Here is a 25,347-nt window from a genome sequence, read left to right on the forward strand (position 1 = left end):
ATAATCATTCTAAGTGAACTGAGTCAAAGACTATAGAATAACACAAGACGTGTCACTCGTATTGTTTTGAATGGGAGAAAGTGTAACACGCAATATGGCGGAATAAGTCCCGCCTTCTAAATAAGAGCCAATCGCCGACTGGTAAAGTCATCGCGTCACTGCAGCAGCCGTTAGAAGCACCGGTTTCTATAGAAACAGTCAGACGCGCGCCTCTGAAACATGGCAGAAGAGACGCGCATTTAGGTCTGCGCATGCACATTAGCTTGATCCAGCCTAAAAAATACATTTTTTTGTCATGATTCGAGCGTTTGGATAAAACATTTATAAGACAGCTGTTGTCAGATTTCATTGGCGAACAGTTTTGGAGAATTTGATGTTTCCCGATTCAAAGAGATAGGGCATGATGCCCAGGATGCCCGAGAGGCGTTTCAAAGATGGCCGCCGAGTGAAATGACTTGTCTTAAAGGGACTTTGACTGAGTGAAGGGAAGAATGGGTAAAGGGAAGGAAGTGGGGGAGAAGAAACAAATGTGAAGGAAGGACAGGAGGGAATGAAGCTTTCCCGCATCTTCACTCTGTGGAGTGTGCCTGTCTGTGTTTCTGAGAATTTTTTTTATTGGCTCGCTTTTCCTCATTCATGGCCAAAAGATTTAAAGACTACAGCTAAGTGTGTAGACAAGCACAGTAAAGCTCTTTTGCAAGCACCTTCTTTGACCAGCCAACAAGCTTTATTTAGAAAGCATCACTCAGATGTAATCTAATAGAGTGATTCAGTGATTTCAGACCTATTGCCAAATGAAAAACAGACAATACAGAACTTATTAATTTCACCTAATGACCAGCAACAATAATGTTCACCTAGAATTTTTCATGGATTAAATTTGTAAAGCAGTGAATAAAATGTTATACTTGGCCCAATAGGATATATATATATATATATATATATATATATATATATATATATATATATATATATATATAATTTCACTAATTTCCTCAGTAGTTCAAAATGATTCATGCTTCTTCTTTATCAATATATATATATATTGATTAAGAAGAAGCATGAATCATTTTGAACTACTGAGGAAATTAGTGTCAGTTTGTGAATGAACTAGAAACAGGTTGTTTGAGGCTGAGTAGTGTAACAGCTGATGTTATAAATGAATTTTCAACACTGACTTCATTCACATGTTCATTGTCTATAAACCTCTTCAATCTGTTTTCCCTCCTACCTTCCCATCTGTTGAAAGGAAGGATCTTACCCTTAATCTGTTAAGATCAATGATCATACAACAGGTATTTCTCTTTAAGTCTCTTTTTCTGTAAGTTTAAAGAAAAACATAGTTGGTCAGCTTCACCATATTGATGCTTACACATATTTGTGATTTAACTGATATTAGCAGCAACATATTAGTGGTTTCTCCTCTCTCACGTGCTGTGAAACTCCCGCCACCACTAATCTGATTATAAACAATTACGTCATTTGAGAATTAGCTGGGGACAGATGCAGGGAGGGTTTAAAAACATGTAGCTCAACAAGACTTTTGGAAAGCTAGCAGATGAGTTTGGACCTCAGGTTCCTCAGATCAAATTATGTACATCTGAAGCGTTTCACCAGAAATCAGGTATGTTGGACCTTTATGCTAAATGTTTTTCTGTCATTATGTTCTACGTGAAGAATTTAAGAGTTTATTGTATTGTTTTATTTATATAATAGTATTTTTAGGCTATTATTTATTACATTATTTGTTTAGAAGTTCAGTGTATTTGACCTAAGGAAGGAATTTGAATCAAATGCATATTTGTATAATGTAAGTATAGTAGAATGAGTGATTATTAGTATTTTTGCACAAGTAAGGTTAGGTGTTAGTAAGATTTTTGAAAGAAGTCTCTTACGCTCACCAAAGCTGATTTAAAATACAGTGATATTGTGAAATTTTGTGAATATATTGTGAATCTAAAATACATTTTAACATGTGGGCCTATTAAAATCATACACAGGGTGAATTCAGGGTGATTGGGACACTTTTTGCCATTGAGATGAACTGGAAAAAGTGTCCCAATCCACCTGAATTCACCCTATAAAACAATTTTCCATATAAATAATGTCAATTTATCAAAATCATACACAGGCTATACATTTTTTTTCCATATAAATAATGTCAATTTAAAAAGGTAATGTTACAGAGTATAAAAATACAAAAACACTTTACTGTAAACATATTTCTAGTGCCATGTTTTTGTAATTTTGCAGTGTTGTTTTCTACAAAACTTATTGGTCTATATGTTTTGTTTTGTTTTTTTCTAGGTGTTAATGCAGCCTCTACTTACATTTATTTATTAGACTTGGTCATATTAAACTGGAAAACCTGGAATACACTTCCTTACTGAAATATCAGTAATTTTGACTCTTGAACTTCAGTATCACCGAGTTTGATAAAGACTCAAAGATATTCACGTTCATTAACAAGCTTACGATAAGATGGATGCCGTGGTGAAGAGATCTCTGGGTGCTCCTCTCCGACAGCTGACCAGCTGCGTGACGGGGAACAAGGATGGATTTAGCCGGAAAGGCAAGAGCGTCCGCAGGAAGAGCGCCCCCTGCTGCTACGGTCAGACAGGACTTGACTCATCCTGGTTAAGGACTTACCAGGCAGAACTGCACAGGGAAAGGTACAAAAATATTCTTATAAAGTTATTCGACACTTTAATAGTCCGTATAAGTCCAGTGTCTAATAGCTGATCTTTATTGCTCAATTTAAATCGTAATTGTTTATATTCTGAACAGGAAATTGAGGCAAGTCAAGTTTGCGCAGAAGAACGCAGAAAGAACCGCAATGAGGACACATCATAGAAGTCCACACCGCCTCACAAAGGTACGTTTGTGCCTTCTGTCGCCAGATATATTTGCTGGAACGGCAGAATATAGTGGCTAACTTTTAGTATATGTGTATTTTTCAGACACCGGTTCAGAGGGCAAACCTAAAAAGCAAGGCCGCCACCAAAAATGACAACTCTCTTTTTGGCGCCTTCCAAGGGCTCAGTCTGAGCATGAGTGGAGTACAAACCTCTGTAACATCATCATCAAGTGCAGATCCATGCAAAGTCATGTGACGACACAGAAGGAAAACATTTAAGTGACTCTGATGGTGTGACATCTAATTATCCTTATCTATTTTATTTCTTGGTTACCAAGAATAATTTACTTGAAAATGCTGGTAATAATAATAATATCTGAGGTGAATTATGACCTGCAGATCCTGCATTTCAGGAACATAATATGATTATGATAAATCATGATTATTATAGGTCATGAGACATCATTGAAAATCAGTTAAAAAAAATAACTAAATTATCAATAAAAAACGATTTAATTTTTAAAAAAAATTATATTTAAAGGGATAGTTCACCCAAAAATGAAAATTCTGTCATCATTTACTCCCCCTCAAGTAGGCTCCACTTCCAAACCTGTATGAATTTCTTTGTTCTGCTGAACACAAAAGAAGATATTTGGAACAGTGTTTGTAACCAAGCAGATCTTGGCCCCCATTGACTACCATAGTATTTATTTTTGGGGGGCGAGATCTGTTTGGTTACTGACATTCTTCCAAATATCTTCTTTTGTGTTCAGCAGAACAAAGACATTTATACAGGTTTGGAACTACTTGAGGGGGAGTAAATGATGACAGATTTTTTTTATTTTTGGCTGAACTATCCCTTTAAAGGTCCCGTTTTTCGTGGTTTTTTGAAGCTTTGATTGTGTTTATAGTGTGCAATATAACATGTGTTCATGTTTCGCGTGTAAAAAAACACAGTATTTTTCACATAATTTACTTATCTGTATACTGCTGTTTCCACTGTCATAAAAACGGGCTGATGACTTCCTTGTTCTATGAAGTCCCTCCTTCAGAAATACGTAACGAGTTCTGATTGTGCCAGCGGTTCCTGTGTTGTGATTCGACAGCAGCTTAGCGCTCCTTGCCCGGAAAGGTCACGCCTCTTACCATAACGTGGAGATGCATGCGCTCAGTGTTATTGAAAACATGTCTTTAATTTTACCCTATCAATTTGAGCCGGAATCAGACCCGGTGATTGGACTGCGGGATGAAAATAACAGCGTTTCGACAACATGGCGACAAACACACTCTACAAACGCAACTCTTGTGTATTCCTGTGGGCGGAGGTTAGTCAAAAAACTGTTTTAGTGACGTCATTAAAGAAGGAAGTAGAGGGATGTAGTCCAAACTGGCCGTTCGATGTAGGCGACTTCTGTTAAATAAAATATCTCGCTTGGCATTGAACTTTGAGCTTTAAAATTTTACAGATTTTATTTATACTCTAACAATAACATTACACACTAACTAAAGTTTGAAACATGGGATCACGAAGAACGGGACCTTTAATATATTTTAAACATTATTAACTTTGTCACTTTAACTAAAATTTGAAAATAAATTTGAATTGTAAGTCAGAAGAATTTTTACTGGTGATGTCAGACTCATATGTGCAATTCATATGTATTTTCTCCATGTTTCTGTAACTCATTTGTTATTTCCTTCTGAACGCTCAAGTTCAGTGAGGATGTACAGTAACTTCAAAAAACAGCTGAACTCATTTTGTTTCTCAGGTGCCTCAAACTGCACTGACACTCTAACTGCTGGTAAACAACTGAACTTATGCATCAACTTATGTTTCTTTACTTACATTTTTCCAATAAAGATGATCAACATTTTATCATTTTGCAGATAATTTTCTTCATTTACCTGAATTTTGCAACATTTTCAGATCACGTGTGTGAACACAAGGAACAAAATGGTATTTGTCAAATAATGAATACCTGGTGCTGTGTTTATATATAAGACAATTTAATTAGTGGCTACAGATAAACAACACAATATTATTACAGTACAGAGCATTGAAGGAAATGATCCAGCACATTTGGCCGTGTTCCCCACCTGTTTGTAGAAAGACTGTGTACAGGAAAGGCCGTGTCTTTAATTATTTTCTTCGTCCTTCTCTTGCTCGCCAAAGGTAAAGCATCTCACTCATGCTTGGACTCAGGAACACGATACTCGGCACTTTACAGGATTGACAGTTGTCGAAACAAGATACCATAGGAGACACTGGATTTACTGAAGACCTGATATGAGCAATGATAGGCCACTGCATGACACTGTGCAAGAATAAACCAAACCTGGACACACAATGCTGGGGTTAGTTGTCACACTTTTTCTAGTAAATTTTAAGTCAGTTACTAAGATGTTTTTTCACTCTGGAGTCAAAATACAGTTCAACAGTCCATAAGTTCACCTTTTGTGTAACATTTGGAACCTGCAGTTTCACACTGATTTGAAATATGAAATATTTTAAATATACAGGCTGTCAGATCTAGAATCTGAGGGCGCAAAAAAATCTAAATCACCTTTAAAGTTGTCCAAATAAAGTCCTTAGCAATGCATATCCACTCACAAAAATACATTTTTGATATATTTAAGGTAGAAATTTTACAAAATATCTTCATGGAACATGATCTTTACTTAATATCCTAATGATTTTTGGCATAGAAGAAAAATCGATAATTTTGACCCATACAATGTATTGTTGGCTATTGCTACAAATATACCTGTGCAACTTATGACTGGTTTTGCGGTCCAGGGTCATATTTGTGTTTCTTTTTTTTTTACTTAAGTAAGAGTGTTGAACTTTCTTATGCATCCTATATTCTGCAATCCAGAATGACAGGACAACTGTAAGGTTTGTTTGAGCGGCGCCCACTACTGTACAGGAGTGAATTTACATTTTCTAAAAGCGTTAGTTCACCCAAAACTGAAATTTCTGTCATTAATTACTCACCAACATGTCATTCCAAACCTGCAAGACCTTTGTTCATCTTTGGAACACAAATTAAGATATTTTTGATGTAATCTGAGAGGTTTTTTATCTCCCATAGAAAGCAATGAAATTACCACATTCAAGGTCCAGAGAAGTAGTAAAGACATGACTACAGTGATTCAACCTTAAAGGTGCTCTGTGTAATTTTTTGACTGTACTAAAGCATAAAAATATGTTTGCAGATATTTATTAAACATGCTGAGTTCACATACTCGTTTCTCTGAAAACCATTGCTACAGCCAGTTATTTTACTTTGAAATTTGCGTTCCATGTAAGAATTAATGTTTTTGTTTTGGTCTGTGCAAGACCACACGTTGACAATTTACCCAATAGTATTTCGCCACCCCGGGTTGCCAGTTGGCGGAAAACACATGCAGCGAATTGCAGCCATGGAAGCCAGCGAACAAACTGGACTGCATTTGAATGACTGAATTTGGACTGCAGTACCCATTTCAACCACAAGCTGTCATTCTTACATAGAGCACCTTTAATGTTATAAAGCGACAAGAATACTATTTGTGCGCAAAAACACAACAAAAATAATGACTTTATTCAACAATTTCATCTCTTCCATGTCAGTCTTCTACACAGTTGATGCAGTGAACGCAGCGCAGAGCTTCTGCGTTCTACGTCGGAACGCCGGCTTAGTATTGGCCGACGCTGTTCACATGATGCATGCGTGTGATGCTGACTCAAGAGCCGGCACAGATTTGCCTTCCGACGTAGAACACGGAAGCTCTGCAATGTGTCTTCAATGTAAACTGCGTAGGAGACTGACAGGCTAGAGAGGAAATTGTTGAATAAAGTAGTTATTTTTGTTTTGTTTTGTTTTTGCGCACAAAAAGTATTCTCTTTTTTTAGGGAGTAACGCAATATTGTAACACATTATTTTTAAAAGTAACCTTCCCCAACGCTGCAGGCTATATGGTTTTCAGCTAAAATCAATAAAACTTAAGCAAAAATTAAATGGTAAAACAATCTATGAAACTTGGAAAAGGTGACATGCAAAAATATCCAACCATTTAATGTTTGGGTTAAAAAGACCAATTTAGAAACTTTACAACATATGCTAACATGATAACTTACCCCAATAAAATGTGATGGAAAAATACTTGTCTGAGTATATGCTGAGTATATATTTTTACTAGCATTATATTAAAATATAATTTGGAGGATGAAACTCACAAAATTATTCAAATTTAAGAGGGTTTTGAACTACATGTTTGAAACCAACAAACAAAACCACTTTATAGTGACACATTTTTTAAAATTGTTTAATAAAAAAAAAAGATAAAAATTAAAAATGTATAATATATTAAAAAAAAATACATGGAACATTAAAACGTAAAATATACATTATATAGGCTATATACCTATATAATATATAGCCTATTCTAAAATTGTCTAAATTTTTAAATAATAAATACATTTTAAATTCATTTATCTCTTAAATATACAGTATATTTATGCACACACGTAGAACGTATTTCTAAAGATCACATCAGCCTGAGGTAAATACACCTGTGAGCCTCCAGCGTATTCCCGTGTCCTCTAGCACAGGTTGGCCCCGCCTATTTCCTCCCCAGCAGGGCCTCTGAGGTGTGACGCTCTGTCCCCTACCTGTTCATCCAGACAGCTTGTTGAACAGATAACACGTAGGTGTCAGCAGAGAGGGAGATAAAGACAGCGCCTGCTATCAAGAAGCCGATTATACTCAAACCTCTGCGGGTTTCATCCCGTACTTTATGCAATAACTGACGCGTGATTTGATGACCAGACAACCCGCGCGCTCATTCTGAGGAGGTTTTGCCAACGCGCGAGATGTTATATGTGTGGAAAGTTGATACAGGGGAATAATATTGACAATCATTGCACTTATTCCCAGAGGAACTTTCCAAGGGCGGATGAATTACGCAGTGAGGAACGTCTGGATTCTCCTTGGAAGTATTTGGATCACGCTAGAGTCTGTACTGGTAAACTTACAGAAAATACAGTAAATATACATGTTTGAAATTGCTAGTTGAGACCTGTATTGCTTTGTCTCAACATAGCCTATATTAATTGAGAAAGGACAAAACTTAGTTAATTCAAAAAGCAGTTATGTGTATTAAGAAGTGTTCAAATCACATTTAGACCTTTTCATATTGAAAGCTTGAGGTTTTGTAAGTAAACCTTACATGTTTTACTAGTACAAAAGGATTCTGTGTTTGCAAAGTATGATGTCCTCATTCTGTTCTTGAGATTCTGCTCAATTCATCTGCCAAATTAGTCATCAACGTGATCCTGCATTAACATCAGATCTGAATTATGGATGCTGATGGACAGCCTCCTGCTTCAAATGGTGACTCGACGCTCCGCTCCAGAGGTGGCTTCTCCCTAACCAACTGGCGGTCCTCTTCGAGGACTTTATTGCGAGGAGGAGAGGATGTGAGCCGAAGGCTGCTGTCTGGTTCGAACCACCAACAGGAACGGACAGACTCAGGGGCCAGTCCCAGCTCAAAGTCTCTTGAGGTGACTGCAGGGTTAGATGGCACAACAGCAACCACCACCGTGACCGCATCCACTCCACCTCACCGTGAAAAAGCCATGGAAGAGTCGAGGGGGACTGCGGGAGCCCCTCTGCCGTCTGAATCAGAGGAAGGTGTCATCCCTGACCAGTCCACTTTTCTCCAGAGACAGTTCAGCTCCTTGCTGCAGCCAGGGGTCAACAAGTTCTCGCTGCGAATGTTTGGGAGTGCGAAGGGTGTCGCAGCTGAGCAGCAAAGGGTCAAGTCATTTGGGGTGTGGATTATACATCCATATAGTGACTTCAGGTGAGTGACGCCTGGGAAGGGGAAAATATGACTTGGCAGAAACAAGGGGAGTGTTGTTGTGACTGTAATAATCATTTTTAGATCAAGTAAATGACCAGGTTTACTTGATTTTAGTAGGTTTTTTTTTAAGTTCACTTAATATTCTCATGACAGTTCTTTTTTTGTTTAAAAAAAAATTTGGTTTGACTATCTAAAACAAAAGCCGTAGCAAAAGAGTTGTATTTTTTCCAGTTCAAATATGCTTACTCTTAAAAACTGCTTAGTGGTTCTGACCCGTTTGTCCTCTCCCCAGCATGCACAGGGGTGTGAATAATTTTACTAGTTTTATTTGCACAGCTGCTGTTAATTTTTGGAGCTTGTTATCTTGTGATATCAGGATGAGTTTGTTAAAATGATCGATTGATTGTTACCCTTGTCGTGTTTCGTGTGCCAGTTGTTGAGGTTTCTGTGTGTTTTTTGTCTTATGAGTTCTACTGATGTAGTCAGTTTTGTTTATATCAGTAATATTGTAGTACACATTTATATTTGGAATTAATATTTTTTATATTTTCCATTTTAATTTTATTTTTTGTAAAATTTACATTTTATTGTGTTTTTGTCATTTTATATATATATATTCTATTTAGTTTTTAGTAACATTTATTTTAGTTTTAGTCATTTTAGTTCTTCAATTTGAACCAAATAAAAATTAGAAATGTTGACTTGGCTACTAGCCGAAATAAAATGTTTTATTAAATATTTTTATTTTATTTCATTTAATGTAAATGTTTTTTCTATGATATTTTTAGTTAATGATAACAATACTGAAATACAAAAAGTGTTATGTTTTGGTGCTCAGATTATGCAGCTTGTTGAGGAGTGGCGTTATGTTCATTGTAGAGATCGGACTTAAAGGGTTAGTTCACCCCAAAATGAAAATTCTGTCATTAATTACTCACCTTCATGTCGTTCTACACCCATAAGACCTTCGTTAATCTTCGGAACACAAATTAAGATATTTTTGATGAAATCCGATGGATCAGTGTGGCCTCTTTTGCCAGGAATGTCACCGAACATCCCAAGATCCAGAAAGCTACTAAAGACATATTTAAAACAGTTCATGTGACTACAGTGGTTCAACCTTAATGTTATGAAGTGACGAGAATACTTTTTGTGCACCAAAAAAACAAAATAACGACTTTTCGACAATATCTAGTGATGGCCGATTTCAAAAGACTGCTTCGAAGCTTTACAAATCTTTTGTTTTGAATCAGTGGTTCTGATCGCGCAAACGAAGCCTCGTTTTCTGAAATCACGTGACTTTGCCGCTCCGAACCACTGATTCGAAACAAAAGATTCGTAAAGCGTAAAGTTAAGATTCGTAAAGTTTTTGAAATCGCCCATCACTAGATATTGTTGAATAAAGTTGTTATTTTGTTTTTTTGGAGCACAAAAAGTGTTCTCGTCCCTTCAAAACATTAAGGTTGAACCACTGTAGTCACATGAAATAAGTCTTTAGTAACTTTCTGGATCTTGAGAGGTTTGGTGACATTGCTGGCAATAGAGGCCACACTGAGCCATCAGATTTCATCAAAAATATCTTAATTTGTGTTCTGAAGATGAATGAAGGTCTTACGGGTCTGGAACGAATTATTTTCATTTTTGGGTGAACTAACCTTTTAAGATCATGGACAATAGAGACTTGAGGGTGGACTATTTTGACTTTTTCATCATATGGATGACTTTTTTTAAAACCAAAAACCATTTTAGTGTAAAAAATTGTAACATTTATTTTTGTTAGGATGGTTAATATACACTGATGAGCTAAAACATTACAACCAGTTGAATATCATTGATTATCTCTTAACAATGACACTGTGGCAAAAGTCATACAAAATTGTAATGATGATATAGGAGGAATATGTCACAACTCAGTGCATATGATGACCCCTTTCCACCGACAGGCAAATACTATAGGCATAGAAAGATGGTTCACTCCTATTAGTTATCAATGGGAGAAACTGCAACGTGCAATATGGCGGTATACGTCCCACCTTCTAAGTAAAAGAGCCAATCGCTGATTCCCATAGGAACCTGAGGCTCGTGCTTAGGACTGCACATGCACATTTTGCTAGTCTAGCCTGAAAATACACTTTTTTTTAACGCTATTTGAGCATAAGAAACAACACTTATGGGACAGTTCATATCAGATTTTGTTGCTGATTTGAAATATGTTATTTAATTGTGAGTTCGCCAAGCAGTTTTTGAGATTTCAGGATTCCCCCATTCAAATAGATAGGACTTGGTCTTAGATGCCAGAAATAGCTGACTGGAGGCGTTGCAAATATGGCCGTCGCGTGAACAGACTTTCCTTGAAAGGGACTTTGCCGACAGGACACTGGTACTTGAGCGTCTGGAACTGGACCTTTAGATCAGTGGAAGAAGGTCACTTTTACGAAAAAAGCTAAAAACACATTATTCACAAATGGTTTGAGGAACCTGATGAAGAGTTCAAGGTGTTGCCCTGGCCTCTAAATTCTCGATCTCAGTCCAATTGACCATCTGTGGGATGTGCTGCACCAAGTTCAATCCATGGCGGCTCCACCTTGCACATACGGGACTTGAAGGATCTGTTGTTAACGTGGATATCACAGATACCATAGGACGCCTTCGGGCTCTTGCCTCAGGTCGATGCTGTCTTGGCAGCACAAGGAAGACCAACAGCATATTAGGCAGGTGGTCATAATGTTTTGGCTCATCAGTGATTAGCTGTGATGTGTGAAAACATCTTGCAATTCAACTTAACTTTCATTGCCATCAATAATCATACAATGTCAACAAGCACTTATGCCACAAATCAGGTCCTAAAAGCACGTACCTTTCAATCACCACAGTAAAGCACAATGCTACACAGGTCAGTTACAGCGCTTTCCCTTATAGAGTTACCATTAGCCAGAAAGGTATCATTGTTGAAGGATGGGCTGGAGGGACCCATTCGGTTACAGAGTGTCAGGTTAATGTTCTTTGTCTGAAACACGTACTCAGAGAAAGCAGCAAGATGTCAAAGGATAAACGGATTGTGTTTTCAGAAAGCAAGACATGATCTCTAATGGGAACTCAGTCTCAGTCTCCACACCTGTTTCATACAGTCCAAAGAGAAAAATGTGTGCACAAGTAGGAGAAATCAAAACCAACATTTTTGACTCATTAATCCAATTTAATGACACTAGAATCACCAGTTACGTTACTGTTTTTTTTTTTTTTTTTTACTATAATTTGTTTAACGTTCCAAGATCTTCCTTTTAGCTACAGTAAAACAAACCCTTGAGCCCTTTGAATTACTTCTGTTTTATCAACAGATCAAATGCATCTTTAATTTCCAGGCCCTGTTACTGGTAACATTGTTGTTAATTACTTCAACTCTATACTTACTGATAACATTCAGCATTAATTTTTAAACTGGGACACTTAAATATGAAGGTTAAAAGGTCATGATATGACTTGAATTACCAACAAAATTTCAAGACTTTTTGTTTTGGGTTTTTCAGTGTTTGATGGCAGTACTGATATGTTGAATGAGATTATACAGTTTATTGGCAAATAGGATGACTAAGACGAATCTCATTTACTCATTCACTGATTTTCCATTGGCGATGCTGTCAATAGATTTTTAATCAGATTTTTAGCAGATTTGTCATGTTTTTATATTCCCTTCCTCATTTTACTCAAAAAATATCATATAGTGATAAAATATATATAGTGATAAAATCTGCACTGCTATGTTATAGTGCAATCCTACCTAGAGCTCATGTCAATAGTTGTCATCACTGGAATTGTCTGATACTGATAAAACAGTCACTTTCATTCTCACATGAGTTAAATGACAACCATGAGATATAAAAACATATTTGACTTTTAAAAACTGTATTCAAGTACCCACTCATTCCAGTTGACTGACGCTGCATTGGAAAATATGACCACAGGTGGAAACTTCAAACCATCGAGCACACGTACGGTAGTGCGCAAAAGACTACATATCCAGTTTAAACAGTCACATACTGTACAGTATGTTCACGACTCTCCATTACCACCTTAGTAATTAATATGGAGAGGAATGCTTTGCGACACGTGCAATTGACGTAATTTGCCTGTTTGCTCAAGGGTTCTGTTGGGCCTATGTACTGTAGAACTATTTAGGGGTTCCCATCATGAGAGCATTTTATGGATTTAGTTTTAATTAATTTTGTATTTTTTATAAAATTGTATGAGTTAAACAGCTCGCAAATGTACTTTTGCTATAATTGAAATAACATGTTAAACGTGAAAGCATTATGCAATCATTTAAGACATTTCTCCTTATATAGAGTCTTTTTGGCATAAAGCATTCTTTAAAGCGGAGTCAAGAACCCCAGGGTTCCATGTAAAACCCCACTGAACTTTTTTTTCTAATATAGATACTTATTTGAATAAATGGCTCATTTTGTACTTGTAATTTTGAATTAAACTTTTTGTCCATAATAGATTATCAGGTGTGCTTTACAGAGTCACATATTTGTTTCTTAGAAAATAATCTTTTATTCATCTTCAAGTGTCTGGGACTGGTTGAATTTTTTTCCACGAAACATGGGACGTCGCCATAGGACAGCGTCTTATTAAGTTACAGAGACGGTCATCGTATAGCACCCTGAAGGTCTCTGCTCTAGCAGCTTCAAACTAGCAACCTTTAGGTTACCAGCCTTGATCTTTAAACCACAAGGATATACTGCACTGAATTTTTTTAAATATAATTTTTGTAAGTTTTGTTTAGTTTAGAGGCAACATAAGCTACTAAAAAGCTTCAAAGTTCATACAAAAGAGCAAAATTATTAGCGTTTGGATTAGGCATGTATGATATATGATTTTTTTATGTCTGACTGATATCAAATATTTAATGATACAATTATATTTTTTAATGCTAATGATACTTAATTGTTTGTTTTTTCCCTCTATTTTAACATTTAGATTTAGATTTTGAAGCCCAAAAAAATTCATCCATCCATTATAAGAAATCCATACAGCTCCGGGGGTTAATAAAGACCGTACACGTACTGCACAAGTCGACTTGCGCCAAATGAGTAACCCCTGACAAGATGTATGACACTGTAGCGTAAGCTTAAAAGCCATGCGTCATGCGTCGGTTCAGAGGTCACTCATCCGCCGCAAATCGATGCAAAGAGCTGTCTGCCGAAGCTAGTTATTATAGTTGATAACGAAACCCCCATCGCTTTGCTTCAGAAGGCCTTTATTAACCCCTTGGAGCCGTATGGATTACTTTTATGATAGATGGATGCATTTTTTTGGCTTCAAAATGCCCCACCCACACACACAACAATTATAAAGCTTGAAGGAGCAAGGATATTTTTAAATATATCTCTGATTGTGTTAGTCTGAAATGTAGTCATATACACCTAGGATGGTGTATTTTTGGGTAAACTAACCCTTTAATCTCTAAAAACACATAATTAACATTAATAAAAGACACTGTTAAATACATTCTTTTCATACTGTACAATATAATGTTGTGATGACTATTTTCACTTGTAGCATTTAAAACTATTGATTTTAGTTTTTAGTGTTTCATTTTTAATTAATTTAGATAAAATATTGCAGACTTTTAATATTGGCTATGTATCAGTTATTGGCCATAACATACAAACCCGATTCCAAAAAAGTTGGGACACTGTACAAATTGTGAATAAAAAAGGAATGCAATAATTTACAAATCTCATAAACTTATATTTTATTCACAATAGAATATAGATGACATATCAAATGTTGAAAGTGAGACGTTTTGAAATGTCTTGCCAAATATTGGCTCATTTTGGATTTCATGAGAGCTACACATTCCAAAAAAGTTGGGACAGGTAGCAATAAGAGGCCGGAAAAGTTAAATGTACATATAAGGAACAGCTGGAGGACCAATTTACAACTTATTAGGTCAATTAGCAACATGATTGGGTATAAAAAGAGCCTCTTAGAGTGGTACTGTCTCTCAGAAGTCAAGATGGGCAGAGGATCACCAGAATCACCAATTCCCCCAATGCTGCGGCGAAAAATAGTGGAGCAATATCAGAAAGGAGTTGCAAGGAGAAATTGCAAAGAGTTTGAAGTTATCATCATCTACAGTGCATAATATCATCCAAAGATTCAGAGAATCTGGACAATCTCTGTGCGTAAGGGTCAAGGCCGGAAAACCATACTGGATGCCCATGATCTTCGGGCCCTTAGACGGCACTGCATCACATACAGAAATGCTACTGTAATGGAAATCACAACATGGGCTCAGGAATACTTCCAGAAAACATTGTCGGTGAACACAATCCACCGTGCCATTCGTCATTGCCGGCTTAAACTCTATTGGTCAAAAAAGAAGCCATATCTAAACATGATCCAGAAGCACAGGCGTTTTCTCTGGGCCAAGGCTCATTTAAAATGGACTGTGGCAAAGTGGAAAACTGTACTGTGGTCAGACGAATCAAAATTTGAAGTTCTTTTTGGAAAACTGGGACACCATGTCATCCAGACTAAAGAGGACAAGGACAACCCAAGTTGTTATCAGCACTCAGTTCAGAAGCCTGCATCTCTGATGGTATGGGGTTGCATGAGTGCGTGTGGCATGGGCAGCTTACACATCTGGAAAGGCACCATCAATGCTGAAAGGTATATCCAAGTTCTAGAACAACATATGCTCCCATCCAGACATCGTCTCTTTCAGGGAAGACCTTGCATTTTCCAACATGACAATGCCAGACCACATACTGCATCAATTACAACATCATGGCTGCGTAGAAGGATCTGGGTACTGAAATGGCCAGACTGCAGTCCAGATCTTTCACCCATAGAAAACATTTGGCGCATCATAAAGAGGAAGATGCGACAAAGAAGACCTAAGACAGCAACTAGAAGCCTGTATTAGACAATAATGGGACAACATTCCTATTCCTAAACTTGAGCAACTTGCCTTCTCAGTCCCCAGACGTTTGCAGACTGTTATAAAAAGAAAAGGGGATGCCACACAGTGGTAAACATGGCCTTGTCCCAACTTTTTTGAGATGTGAAATTCATGAAATTTAAAATCAACTTATTTTTCCCTAAAAATGATAGATTTTTTTCAGTTTAAACATTTGATATGTCATCTATGTTGTATTCTGAATAAAATATTGAAATTTGAAACTTTCACATCATTGCATTCTGTTTTTATTCACAATTTGTACAGTGTCCCAACTTTTTTGGAATCGGGTTTTTAAAAATAATTGTCAGCTTATCGATTGTTGTTATATCGGTGCATCCTTTAATTTGAATTGAATGGTTGGTTGTAGTTATGAATTTTAGTATACATACTCCAATCCATCCTTTGTTCCTTACATCATGCATCTTCATACACAGGTTCTATTGGGACTTGGTTATGCTTTGCCTGATGATGGGCAACCTTGTCATTCTACCATGGGGTATCACCTTCTTTGAGGATCAGAACACGCTGCCATGGATCACCTTCAACGTGGCCTCTGACACCCTCTTCCTGGCTGACCTCGTCTTCAACTTTCGTACTGGCATTATGGAAGGTGACAACTCCCAAATCATCCTGGACCCGCAAGTGATCAGTCGGCGTTACCTGCGAGGCTGGTTTATGATAGACTTTATCTCCTCGATTCCGGTGGACTACATCTTCCTGGTGGTGGATATAGAGTCCCGGCTTGAGTCGGCAGAGGTGTACCGCACCGCCAGGGCACTGCGCATCGTCCGCTTCACCAAGATCCTCAGCCTGCTCAGATTGTTGCGCTTGTCTAGATTAATACGCTACATTCATCAGTGGGAAGAGGTGAGTAAAGGAACGGGAAGAGAAATGAATAGATGAAATCAAGCAAAGAAGGAAATATACTTGCAGCCAATTCTGACTTAAAACTAAAAATAATTTAATCTTTAGTAGATCTCAGGATAAAATATCAATTTTCATACTGTTCATTATAATGTTGTGATGCCTTGCTCCACTCGTGGCATTTAATTTATATCTTTAGTGCTTTTTTATTTATTTTAAAACCTGCCATTTATCAGTTATCAACCATCAACCAGTTTTTGTTCTAACTGTATCTATCACTATCACTATCTATCACTTTTTTTTTTTTTTTAACAGATCTTCCATATGACCTATGACCTCGCAAGTGCAGTGGTTCGCATAGTGAATCTGATTGGAATGATGCTGCTGCTGTGTCACTGGGATGGCTGCATGCAGTTCATGGTGCCTATGTTGCAAGACTTCCCACCAAACTGCTGGGTCTCCAAAAACAACATGGTGGTATGAGGTTGTTTTAGGTTTTAGGTTTAGGTATGTTTGAGGTTGTTGGGGTAATGTCTCAAAAATGCTCTAGTTTGTTAGGAAACAGAAAACGCTGCTCCCTAAATAAAGTTCTAAAGCGTTAAGAGTGTGTTCACACTTGTAGTTCAGTTATTTTGGTTATTTTGGTCTAGACTAAAAAAGAAAATGATACATTAAATTCTGGTTCGCTTAAGCCCTTACACGTACACTAGCGTACACGCACAGTCGAATGCACAGCCTTGCAAAATATACTCTGTTTGACTCGTACGCGTACACAGGCATTCAATGCACGCACAGTTTTGAGCAATCTCTCACCACGAGTTACAACCCATGTAAATATATTTGTATGCTTTCATGCTAGAGTTGTACAAATGAGGGTACTTTCTAACCTCTTTGTTAAATCTGTTGTCTACATAGGCCTCCATTATCACTGTAGCTTACATGCGTTCTGGTCTGTTTATGCATTTTTTTATTCAACTACCTTGTGGCTCGACACCCCCCAGGGCATGGTTGCCACCTTGTGGATAAACTAATTACTGCAAAAAAAATTAAATGCACATGTGAGACCTGCGCGTTACAAAAATCCGGTGTTGCGCGTACTCTTATGATGACAAAATTCACATCACGCGCACTGTACCCTGACCCTCAGGTACGCGTAAAAAGTGAAGTATACTTTGTGCTTTACCGTTCACACTGTCATTTTTAAGATATTTTTTAAACATTTTAAATGGACATCACTTTTGGCCACTACTGTATGCTGGTATTTTTACCAGCTAAAAACTCACAAATATGTAAAGAAGTCAAAACAGCTCCAACAATTCTTCCGTTGCACACACAAATGAAGATCTGCTGCAAGGAGATGGTGGTTCTGATGCCTGTATCGAACTGTAAAGGGTAATGTAGCTCTTATGTTTGAGCATTCTGTCCTTTTTGAAAAGGTGGGTCTCCATCCCCTTGTTTGGTGCGCCCCAGGGTTCGGATGGCATACACACGTAGTCAAATGAACCACACTAACAGAGCAATTGCACCAGAGTTCGTTTTAATCGAACCAAATCTGCCAAGTGTGAACACAGCCTAAGTTTTGCTTTAAATTTACATACTATTGATCTGTTTTTCTCTGTCAGAATTCCACTTGGCACATTCAATACTCCTATGCCCTTTTTATGTCCATGAGCCACATGCTTTGTATTGGGTATGGCGCACAGGCGCCCGAGTCACCAACTGACGTCTGGCTCACGATGATCAGCATGATTATTGGCGCCACCTGCTACGCCATGTTCTTGGGCAATGCCACCAACCTGGTCCAGTCCTTGGATGCTTCCCATCGTCAGTATCAAGAGAAGGTACTAGTTGTTCAGTAATTATTTTAAAGCATTTTTTGAGACATTTTGAATATTTTCTTCTGTCAATAATTTGGTTGTTTGGTTTGTTACAGTACAAGCAGGTGGAACAGTACATGTCCTTCCACAAGCTGCCGGCCGAGATGAGGCAGAGGATCCATGATTATTATGAGCACCGCTTTCAGGGCAAGATGTTTGATGAGGAAAATATCCTCGAAGAACTCAGTGACCCGTTAAAAGAGGTTTTTCTTATACTTTTTCTTTCCTTTTTAGTTGATATCACCAAGGCTGCGTTGGTGCGTTGTTAACCAATAGCCATTGTAGCTATTTAGACATTAGCCCGTTTTACACAGCAATCCCGGTAAATTACCGTAAAATTACCAGAATTACTTTACCGGTAAATAAACAAATATACTGTTCACACAAGCAACAGTGTTCTGGCTTTTTACCGTTAAGAGACCATTTACACATCAGCACCAAAATACCAGTAAATAATAGTATACAAATGCAGACAAAGTCCCTTTAAGACAAGTCATTTCACTCGGCGGCCATCTTTGAAACGCCTCTCGGGCATCCTGGGCATCATGCAGCTCCAAAGCTGTTTGCCAAGCTTTCGATTAAATTTCATATTTGAAATCAGCAATGAAATCTGACAACAACTGTCTCATAATTTTTTTCCAAACGCTCGAATCATGACAAAAAACACCTGTATTTTTACGCTGGATCAAGCTAATGCGCATGCACAGACCTAAATGCGCGTCTCTTGTGCCTCATTTCGGAGGCGCGCGTCTGACTGTTTCTATAGAAACTGGTGCTTCTAACGGCCGCTGCAGTGACGCGATGACTTAACCAGTCGGCGATTGGCTCTTATTTAGAAGGCGGGACTTATTCCGCCATATTACGCGTTACACTTTCTCCCATTCAAAACAATACGAGTGACACGTCTTGTGTTATTCTATAGTCTTTGATGCAGAGCCGCAGCGCTGATGAATGAAAAAGAAAGCTGGGTCTCAAGCGGAACACGTTGAAAAAGCTGTGAGACGTGGCGCAACGGTCAAAGATGTCCATCTAGAACATATTTACATAGAAAAACTATTAAAAAGCTTACTTTAAATAGCGCGGAGCAATCACGTCATCTCCATAAGAACTTTATGATTGGTCCAAAGCAGACTTCTTATGTCAGCACGTTCTGATCTGGTACGTGTTCATACTGGTAAACTTCATACACAGCATCATACCGTTAATTTACTGGTAATGTTACAACTTAAGAACCAGAACCAATTTACTGGCATTTTTGAAAAGGTCCTGTTCACACATGTTCTCTTACCAGTAATTTTCCAGTAAAGACTGTATGTGTGAAAGGGGCTATTGTGTCTCATTCATTAACCGTGTTTACCTGATTATTTATTTGTAAAACCTGCATACAAATGTTTTTATACACAAATCATGATTTATCACTAAAATTAGTTCCAAATTTATGATAAAATTTAGAACCAACTGCAACTACACATACACAAAAATTACAAACAGTGGCCTTAGAAGGAAATTAAGACAGTTTTTTTTAAATATATGTATATTATTTGATTTTTTTTTTTTTATTAAATTACATAAATTGACATGACCAAAATTAATGTAGCCTTTCTAAAATCTTACCAAAAGTTTAATATTAAACCATGTTGCTTAATGTAATAAAGGATGCAAGTTGAATATCCTGTTTCACTTTGAAATGTCACATTTTCTCATTATTATCTATTCCTTTCTCAAATATAATCCCTTTTTATTATCTCTTAGCATGTCTCAAATAGAACAAATCCATGTACTCCTTAAGCTTATAGAGCTAAACTGCTTGATGTGTGTTAATTGGGATGGATTAGTATGCCTAATCCATCTTGTATTGTGTGTTTGACCTGCAGGAGATAGTGAACTATAACTGCCGTGGGCTGGTGGCTAACATGCCACTTTTTGGAAACGCCGATCCTCATTTCGTCACAGTGCTCCTCACAAAGTTGCGTTTCGAGGTCTTTCAGCCGGGTGATATGATCATCCGTCAAGGGACGCTCGGTCGAAAGATGTACTTCATCCAGCATGGCTGTGTCAGTGTAATCACTCATGATAATAAAGAGAAGAAACTGAATGACGGCTGCTACTTTGGGGGTGAGCTTGTTTTTTCAAGATATGTTTATTTGTTTAGCGCTTTTCACAATACAGCTTTACAGAGAATCATGATGTTAAAGGGCTCATGAGTTGAGAAATCGAATTTTCCTTGATTTTTTTTGACATAGAAGAGGTCATTGTACTATAAAAATATAGAAATAAAGTTTCAGAATTCAAAACTTCCTTGTTAGTTCAAAAACAGCTTTTAAACGACTCGTTATGGATTTTGTCACATTATTACATCATAGTGCGATGAAACACTGCCTCTGCAGAAGATCAACCCCTACTTCTACATCATTGCCTCTTTAGCCCCGCCCATCTATGAATGCGCGTGGCATGTAGTAGTAAATAAGAGAGAGACACAAACACAGGATTACTCCAGCAACAAAATTATTACAAGACGTTTTGAAGTGCCAAGTTGTGGAAAAACACAGTCTTTGCATTGCCATCCATGTGAAACTAACATTAAGAAAGCATGAATCGACATTATTTTTAACAAAGTTCCAGATCGCGTCAGTAAGACACTGTTAGTTTGTTCGTTTCATTTTACTGTGGATTCATTTTTAAACAAGACACAGTTCGACCGACGTAGGCTTTTCAGAGAGACTGAAAATAAAAGATGACGCATTGCCGACTACATTCCCAGACAGCAACATAGTGTGGCCCAGATCCGGCCCATATCTGGTATATGTGGATTACATGCAGACCAGATGTGGGCCGGATCTGGGCCGACACTATACTGCTGTCAGGGTTGGATCCGACAGTAATGTCGCAACACACAAGTGTGAGTAGCAGTGTTTTTACCGTGTGTCACTATTGCTTTGTCTGTTACAGATCATTTTATACTGAGTAACGTTATTTATACTGTCGCACCGCAGTCAAACTAAATAGTTGTGATGATTTGCTGTTTTTTCCTTTGCTTTGGCATTTATGGGGCTGGATTATCGGATACGGAAGAAAGTACGTAGAGAACACTGCTTTTGAAGTATGAATAGCCTATAAGAATGACAATGTGACAAACAATAGTACATTCATTCATAATTTCGATTACAAGAAACACTGTAAGTCGTCCTTTGTCAATTATAACTGTGGTAAGTCCAAGTACTTAAAGGCAGTTCACCCAAAAATGAAAATTCTGTCATTTATTACTTACCCTCATGCCGTTTCACACCCTTAAGACCTTCGTTCATCTTCGGAACACAAATTAAGATATTTTACTTGAAATCCGATGGCTCCGTGAGGCCTTCATAGGGAGCAATGTCACTTCCTCTCTCAAGATCCATAAAGGTACTAAAACATATTTAAATCGCTTCATGTGAGTACAGTGGTTCAATATTAATATTATAAAGCGATGAGAATATTTTTGGAGCGCCAAAAATAACAAAATAACGACTTATTTAGTGATGGTCGATTTCAAAACAATGCTTCAGGAAGCATCAGAGCACAGTGAATCAGTGTGTCGAATCTGCTGTTCGGAGCGCCAAAGTCACGTGATTTCAGCCGTTGGCAGTTTGAAACGCGATCCAAATCATGATTCGACACACTGATTCACTTGTGCTCCGATGCTTCATGAAGCAGTGTTTTGAAATCGGCCATCACTAAATAAGTCGTTATTTTGTTATTTTTGGCGCTCCAAAAATATTCTCGTCGCTTTATAATATTAATATTGAACCACTGTGCTCACATGAACTGATTTAAATATGTTTTTAGTACCTTTATGGATCTTGAGAGAGGAAATGACATTGCTCCCTATGAAGGCCTCACTGAGCCATCGGATTTTAACTAAAATATCTTAATTTGTGTTCTGAAGATGAACGAAGGTCTTACGGGTGTGGAACGGCATGAGGGTAAATAATAAATGACAGAATTTTCATTTTTGGGTGAACTAACCCTTTAAACGTTATTTGCTACAACAAAGACTTATAATGCATATTTAATACTCATAAATGTTTCACATTGTTGGCAGCTATGTAACGAGATATTTTTCAACATCGGAAGCATTCAAACTATTTTACACGCGTAAGGGTGGGGACTTTGAAAATTATTTGAATATGCAAAACTGTTATCCAATCATAGCAGTGGGCATTTACTTAAAGTCTTGAATGAGGCACGCCCATCAAAACATGTTTGAAAAGAGAGAGTCAATAACAGGATAGAATATAGCTAATTTCTTCTAAAATTAGGATGTTTTTTGATGTAAAAATCTTGGTAACATTATGAGTGGACCTCAGAGAACATTATAACATTTTAAAAAAGCAGTTCATGACCCCTTTAATGTTTATAATATCTTAATATCTTCATGCCTTATAGTCACATTTAGCAGATTATTATGAAAGTGTGTTCCCGTCATGGGGAAAAAAAAGAGAGAAGTAAATGTAAACTTATCTTAGAATATTTTTCTCGCAATTGTGACTTTTTATCACAGACCATATCTCAGAGTTTATTTCTGACATATTCTGACATTTTCTTCACAGAATTATGAGCTTTTATCTCGCAATTCAGACTTTATAACTTGAAATTCTGAGTTGATAACTCACAATTCTGATTTTTGTCCCCCCACAATTGTGTGTTCATATCTGGAGTTATTAATCCAAATTGCAGGATATAAATTCTCAATTCTGTGAAAAAAGTCAGAATTGTGAGATCTAAACTTGTAATTGCAAGAAAAAAAGTCAGAATTGTCAGATTAAAAAAACACTTTTTGTATTTTTTTTCTGTGGCGGAAACAAGCTTCCATAGATTAGAGCTGGGCAATAATATAGTTTACGTCACCGTGATTTTGCCAAGTAAGACATGTTCCTGGATCAATATATTTTGTCGATCCTGGAACAACATTCCAGTGTGAAATTTTAGTCTTAACCCTATTCCTACCCCTAAAGCTAACCCAACCCATAACTTATCCCTAAAATCAGAGGGGAAAGAATAACATTGATGTAGAAGCACCTAACCCTGGTTTCAAGCCTAAACTTGACATAAACAGTAAACTTGTCCCTCAAATCTGATTGGTTGATTGGAATGTTGTTCCAGGATCAACAAAGATGTCTTACTTGGCAAAATCACGTTGACCATAGTTTACGCTTTGCAACAATACAAGAATTCAAGCTGTTGAGATTTGATATATAGTATATATTAGTATGTACTGTATGTATGCAGATAGATAAAGTTTGTATATCCAACTTTATGTATAGTATAAATGGCTTTACGTAAGTGTACTCTGTATGCTGGTAAAGTAGTGTGTGTGTGTGTGTATATATATATATATATATATATATATATATATATATATATATATATATATATATATTCAGATAATAGCGCAATATGGATTAGACTTTGATACAAATCAGATTTGAGCTAAATCTAAATTTAAATGTAAATGTGTTCTCTTCTTTTATTAGAGATATGTCTGCTGACCCGTGGCCGTCGTACAGCCAGCGTCAGAGCCGAAACATACTGCAGACTTTACTCGCTCAGTGTGGACAGCTTTAACGAGGTCTTAGAGGAGAACCCATTAATGAGGAGGGCGTTTGAGAGCGTGGCGGTGGACCGGCTGGACCGTGAGGGAAACAGCATTGTGCATTCATCCAAGAGCATGGAGGATGATGGGGACTGATGGATTCTTTGCGTAAACTCTCTCTTGGTGAACTTTGACTGACCGGAGACTCACTGAAGATAAATGAATGTAGAAAAAACATGGATGAAAGTGTTACAGTGTCCACATAGTTGACCTTAATGACAATGTACAGTTGCAGTATGGTGTGATTTATCTAAAATTGTTATTTCTTATTCTTAATTTGACAATGCAATGTATAGGAACGTAAAAATAAGCAATATCATTCCTATGTTCTGATAATGTTTAGATGGCTGTCATATACTGGATCCATGTAATTCATTTCAGTCAGAAACCATTAGTTTAGCAGGGACATTGATCAAAATAAATATTTATGCAACAACAATATATATTATAATACAATTGAATTAACAATACAATGAAATTAAATGAGCATAGCATAAAACATAGCCTAACATTACAACAGTTTATTTATATTGTAAATACTATTGGGCTCCTACACTCGTAGAAAAAAAGAGATTCTATACTGTAGGGTTCCTGACTCACCTTTAAAGAGCAATTTACGCCAAAAAGATTCTATATAAGGAGTCTTAAATGTCTTAAAGGAATACTCCACATTTTTTGAAAATAGGCTCATTTTCCGTCGGTCTTAGTACACGATGTAACTACAGAAGAGTCAAGTTTTAAATACGAAAAATATCAAAACACTTTGGTCATTTTTGAGCGAGATGCTAACGGTCTAATCAGATTCAATGAACTATGCTAAGCTACGCTAAAAGTGGTACCGCCAGACCCGGAGATCGTCTGAATGGATTCGAAAACGGTAAAACTCAACTGTTTAACTCTAGGAGAGTTGGAAAATGAGCCTATTTTCAAAAAAAGTCAAGATTTCCTTTAAATGATTGCATAATACTTTCATATTTAGTGGGTTATTTCACATTTTCATGTGATAAAGTATGTTTACAAGCAGTTTAATTAAAAAATTTTTATCAAAATAAAACTAAGTTAAAACTAAATCCATAAAATGATGGGAACCCCTAAAAGGTTCTGTATGAAATGACAGAACTCCTGTAAAGAACCTTTTCTTCTGAGAGTGTATAGTTTCAAGTAATTGTAGCCTTTAGTCAGTGAATTGTTCCCTGTTAATTTTGCATTTTGCATCTCCAAGGTGGCTTTGCATATGTTTACTCAGTACAACTCATGTTTAACTCATTGATCTTGTTGTCTTTGACACTGGTGTCATTCA

The 25,347-nt window shown here is 37.0% G+C and overlaps 2 protein-coding genes across 2 annotated transcripts; both read left to right on the plus strand.

The window, feature by feature from the left end:
- Nucleotides 1–1,190: 1,190 nt before the first annotated feature.
- On the plus strand, nucleotides 1,191–4,733 carry si:ch211-81a5.8 (uncharacterized protein LOC560648 homolog). Its single transcript, XM_048200971.1, has 5 exons — nucleotides 1,191–1,624; nucleotides 2,308–2,672; nucleotides 2,788–2,875; nucleotides 2,961–3,148; nucleotides 4,627–4,733. The coding sequence occupies exons 2-4, from the start codon at nucleotides 2,482–2,484 to the stop codon at nucleotides 3,111–3,113; spliced, it is 432 nt and encodes a 143-aa protein (XP_048056928.1). The 5' UTR covers nucleotides 1,191–1,624; nucleotides 2,308–2,481; the 3' UTR covers nucleotides 3,114–3,148; nucleotides 4,627–4,733.
- A 2,625-nt stretch (nucleotides 4,734–7,358) lies between these two features.
- Nucleotides 7,359–24,486, plus strand: hcn3 (hyperpolarization activated cyclic nucleotide-gated potassium channel 3). Its single transcript, XM_048202586.1, has 8 exons — nucleotides 7,359–7,864; nucleotides 8,161–8,704; nucleotides 16,109–16,541; nucleotides 16,854–17,015; nucleotides 18,161–18,379; nucleotides 18,472–18,618; nucleotides 20,290–20,530; nucleotides 23,929–24,486. The coding sequence occupies exons 2-8, from the start codon at nucleotides 8,199–8,201 to the stop codon at nucleotides 24,141–24,143; spliced, it is 1,923 nt and encodes a 640-aa protein (XP_048058543.1). The 5' UTR covers nucleotides 7,359–7,864; nucleotides 8,161–8,198; the 3' UTR covers nucleotides 24,144–24,486.
- The last annotated feature ends 861 nt before the right edge of the window (nucleotides 24,487–25,347 follow it).

Source organism: Megalobrama amblycephala, linkage group LG9 (assembly GCF_018812025.1).
Source record: "Megalobrama amblycephala isolate DHTTF-2021 linkage group LG9, ASM1881202v1, whole genome shotgun sequence".
In the NCBI taxonomy this organism is placed as follows: domain Eukaryota; kingdom Metazoa; phylum Chordata; class Actinopteri; order Cypriniformes; family Xenocyprididae; genus Megalobrama; species Megalobrama amblycephala.

Coding starts and splice junctions, on each gene's coding strand:
- si:ch211-81a5.8 (XM_048200971.1), top strand. CDS start 2,482: ATGGATGCCGTGGTGAAGAGATCTCTGGGTGCTCCTCTCCGACAGCTG. Junction 2,673..2,787: donor GCAGAACTGCACAGGGAAAG/GTACAAAAATAT, acceptor TATTCTGAACAG/GAAATTGAGGCAAGTCAAGT. Junction 2,876..2,960: donor GTCCACACCGCCTCACAAAG/GTACGTTTGTGC, acceptor TGTATTTTTCAG/ACACCGGTTCAGAGGGCAAA.
- hcn3 (XM_048202586.1), top strand. CDS start 8,199: ATGGATGCTGATGGACAGCCTCCTGCTTCAAATGGTGACTCGACGCTC. Junction 17,016..18,160: donor TCTCCAAAAACAACATGGTG/GTATGAGGTTGT, acceptor TTTCTCTGTCAG/AATTCCACTTGGCACATTCA. Junction 18,619..20,289: donor TCAGTGACCCGTTAAAAGAG/GTTTTTCTTATA, acceptor TTTGACCTGCAG/GAGATAGTGAACTATAACTG.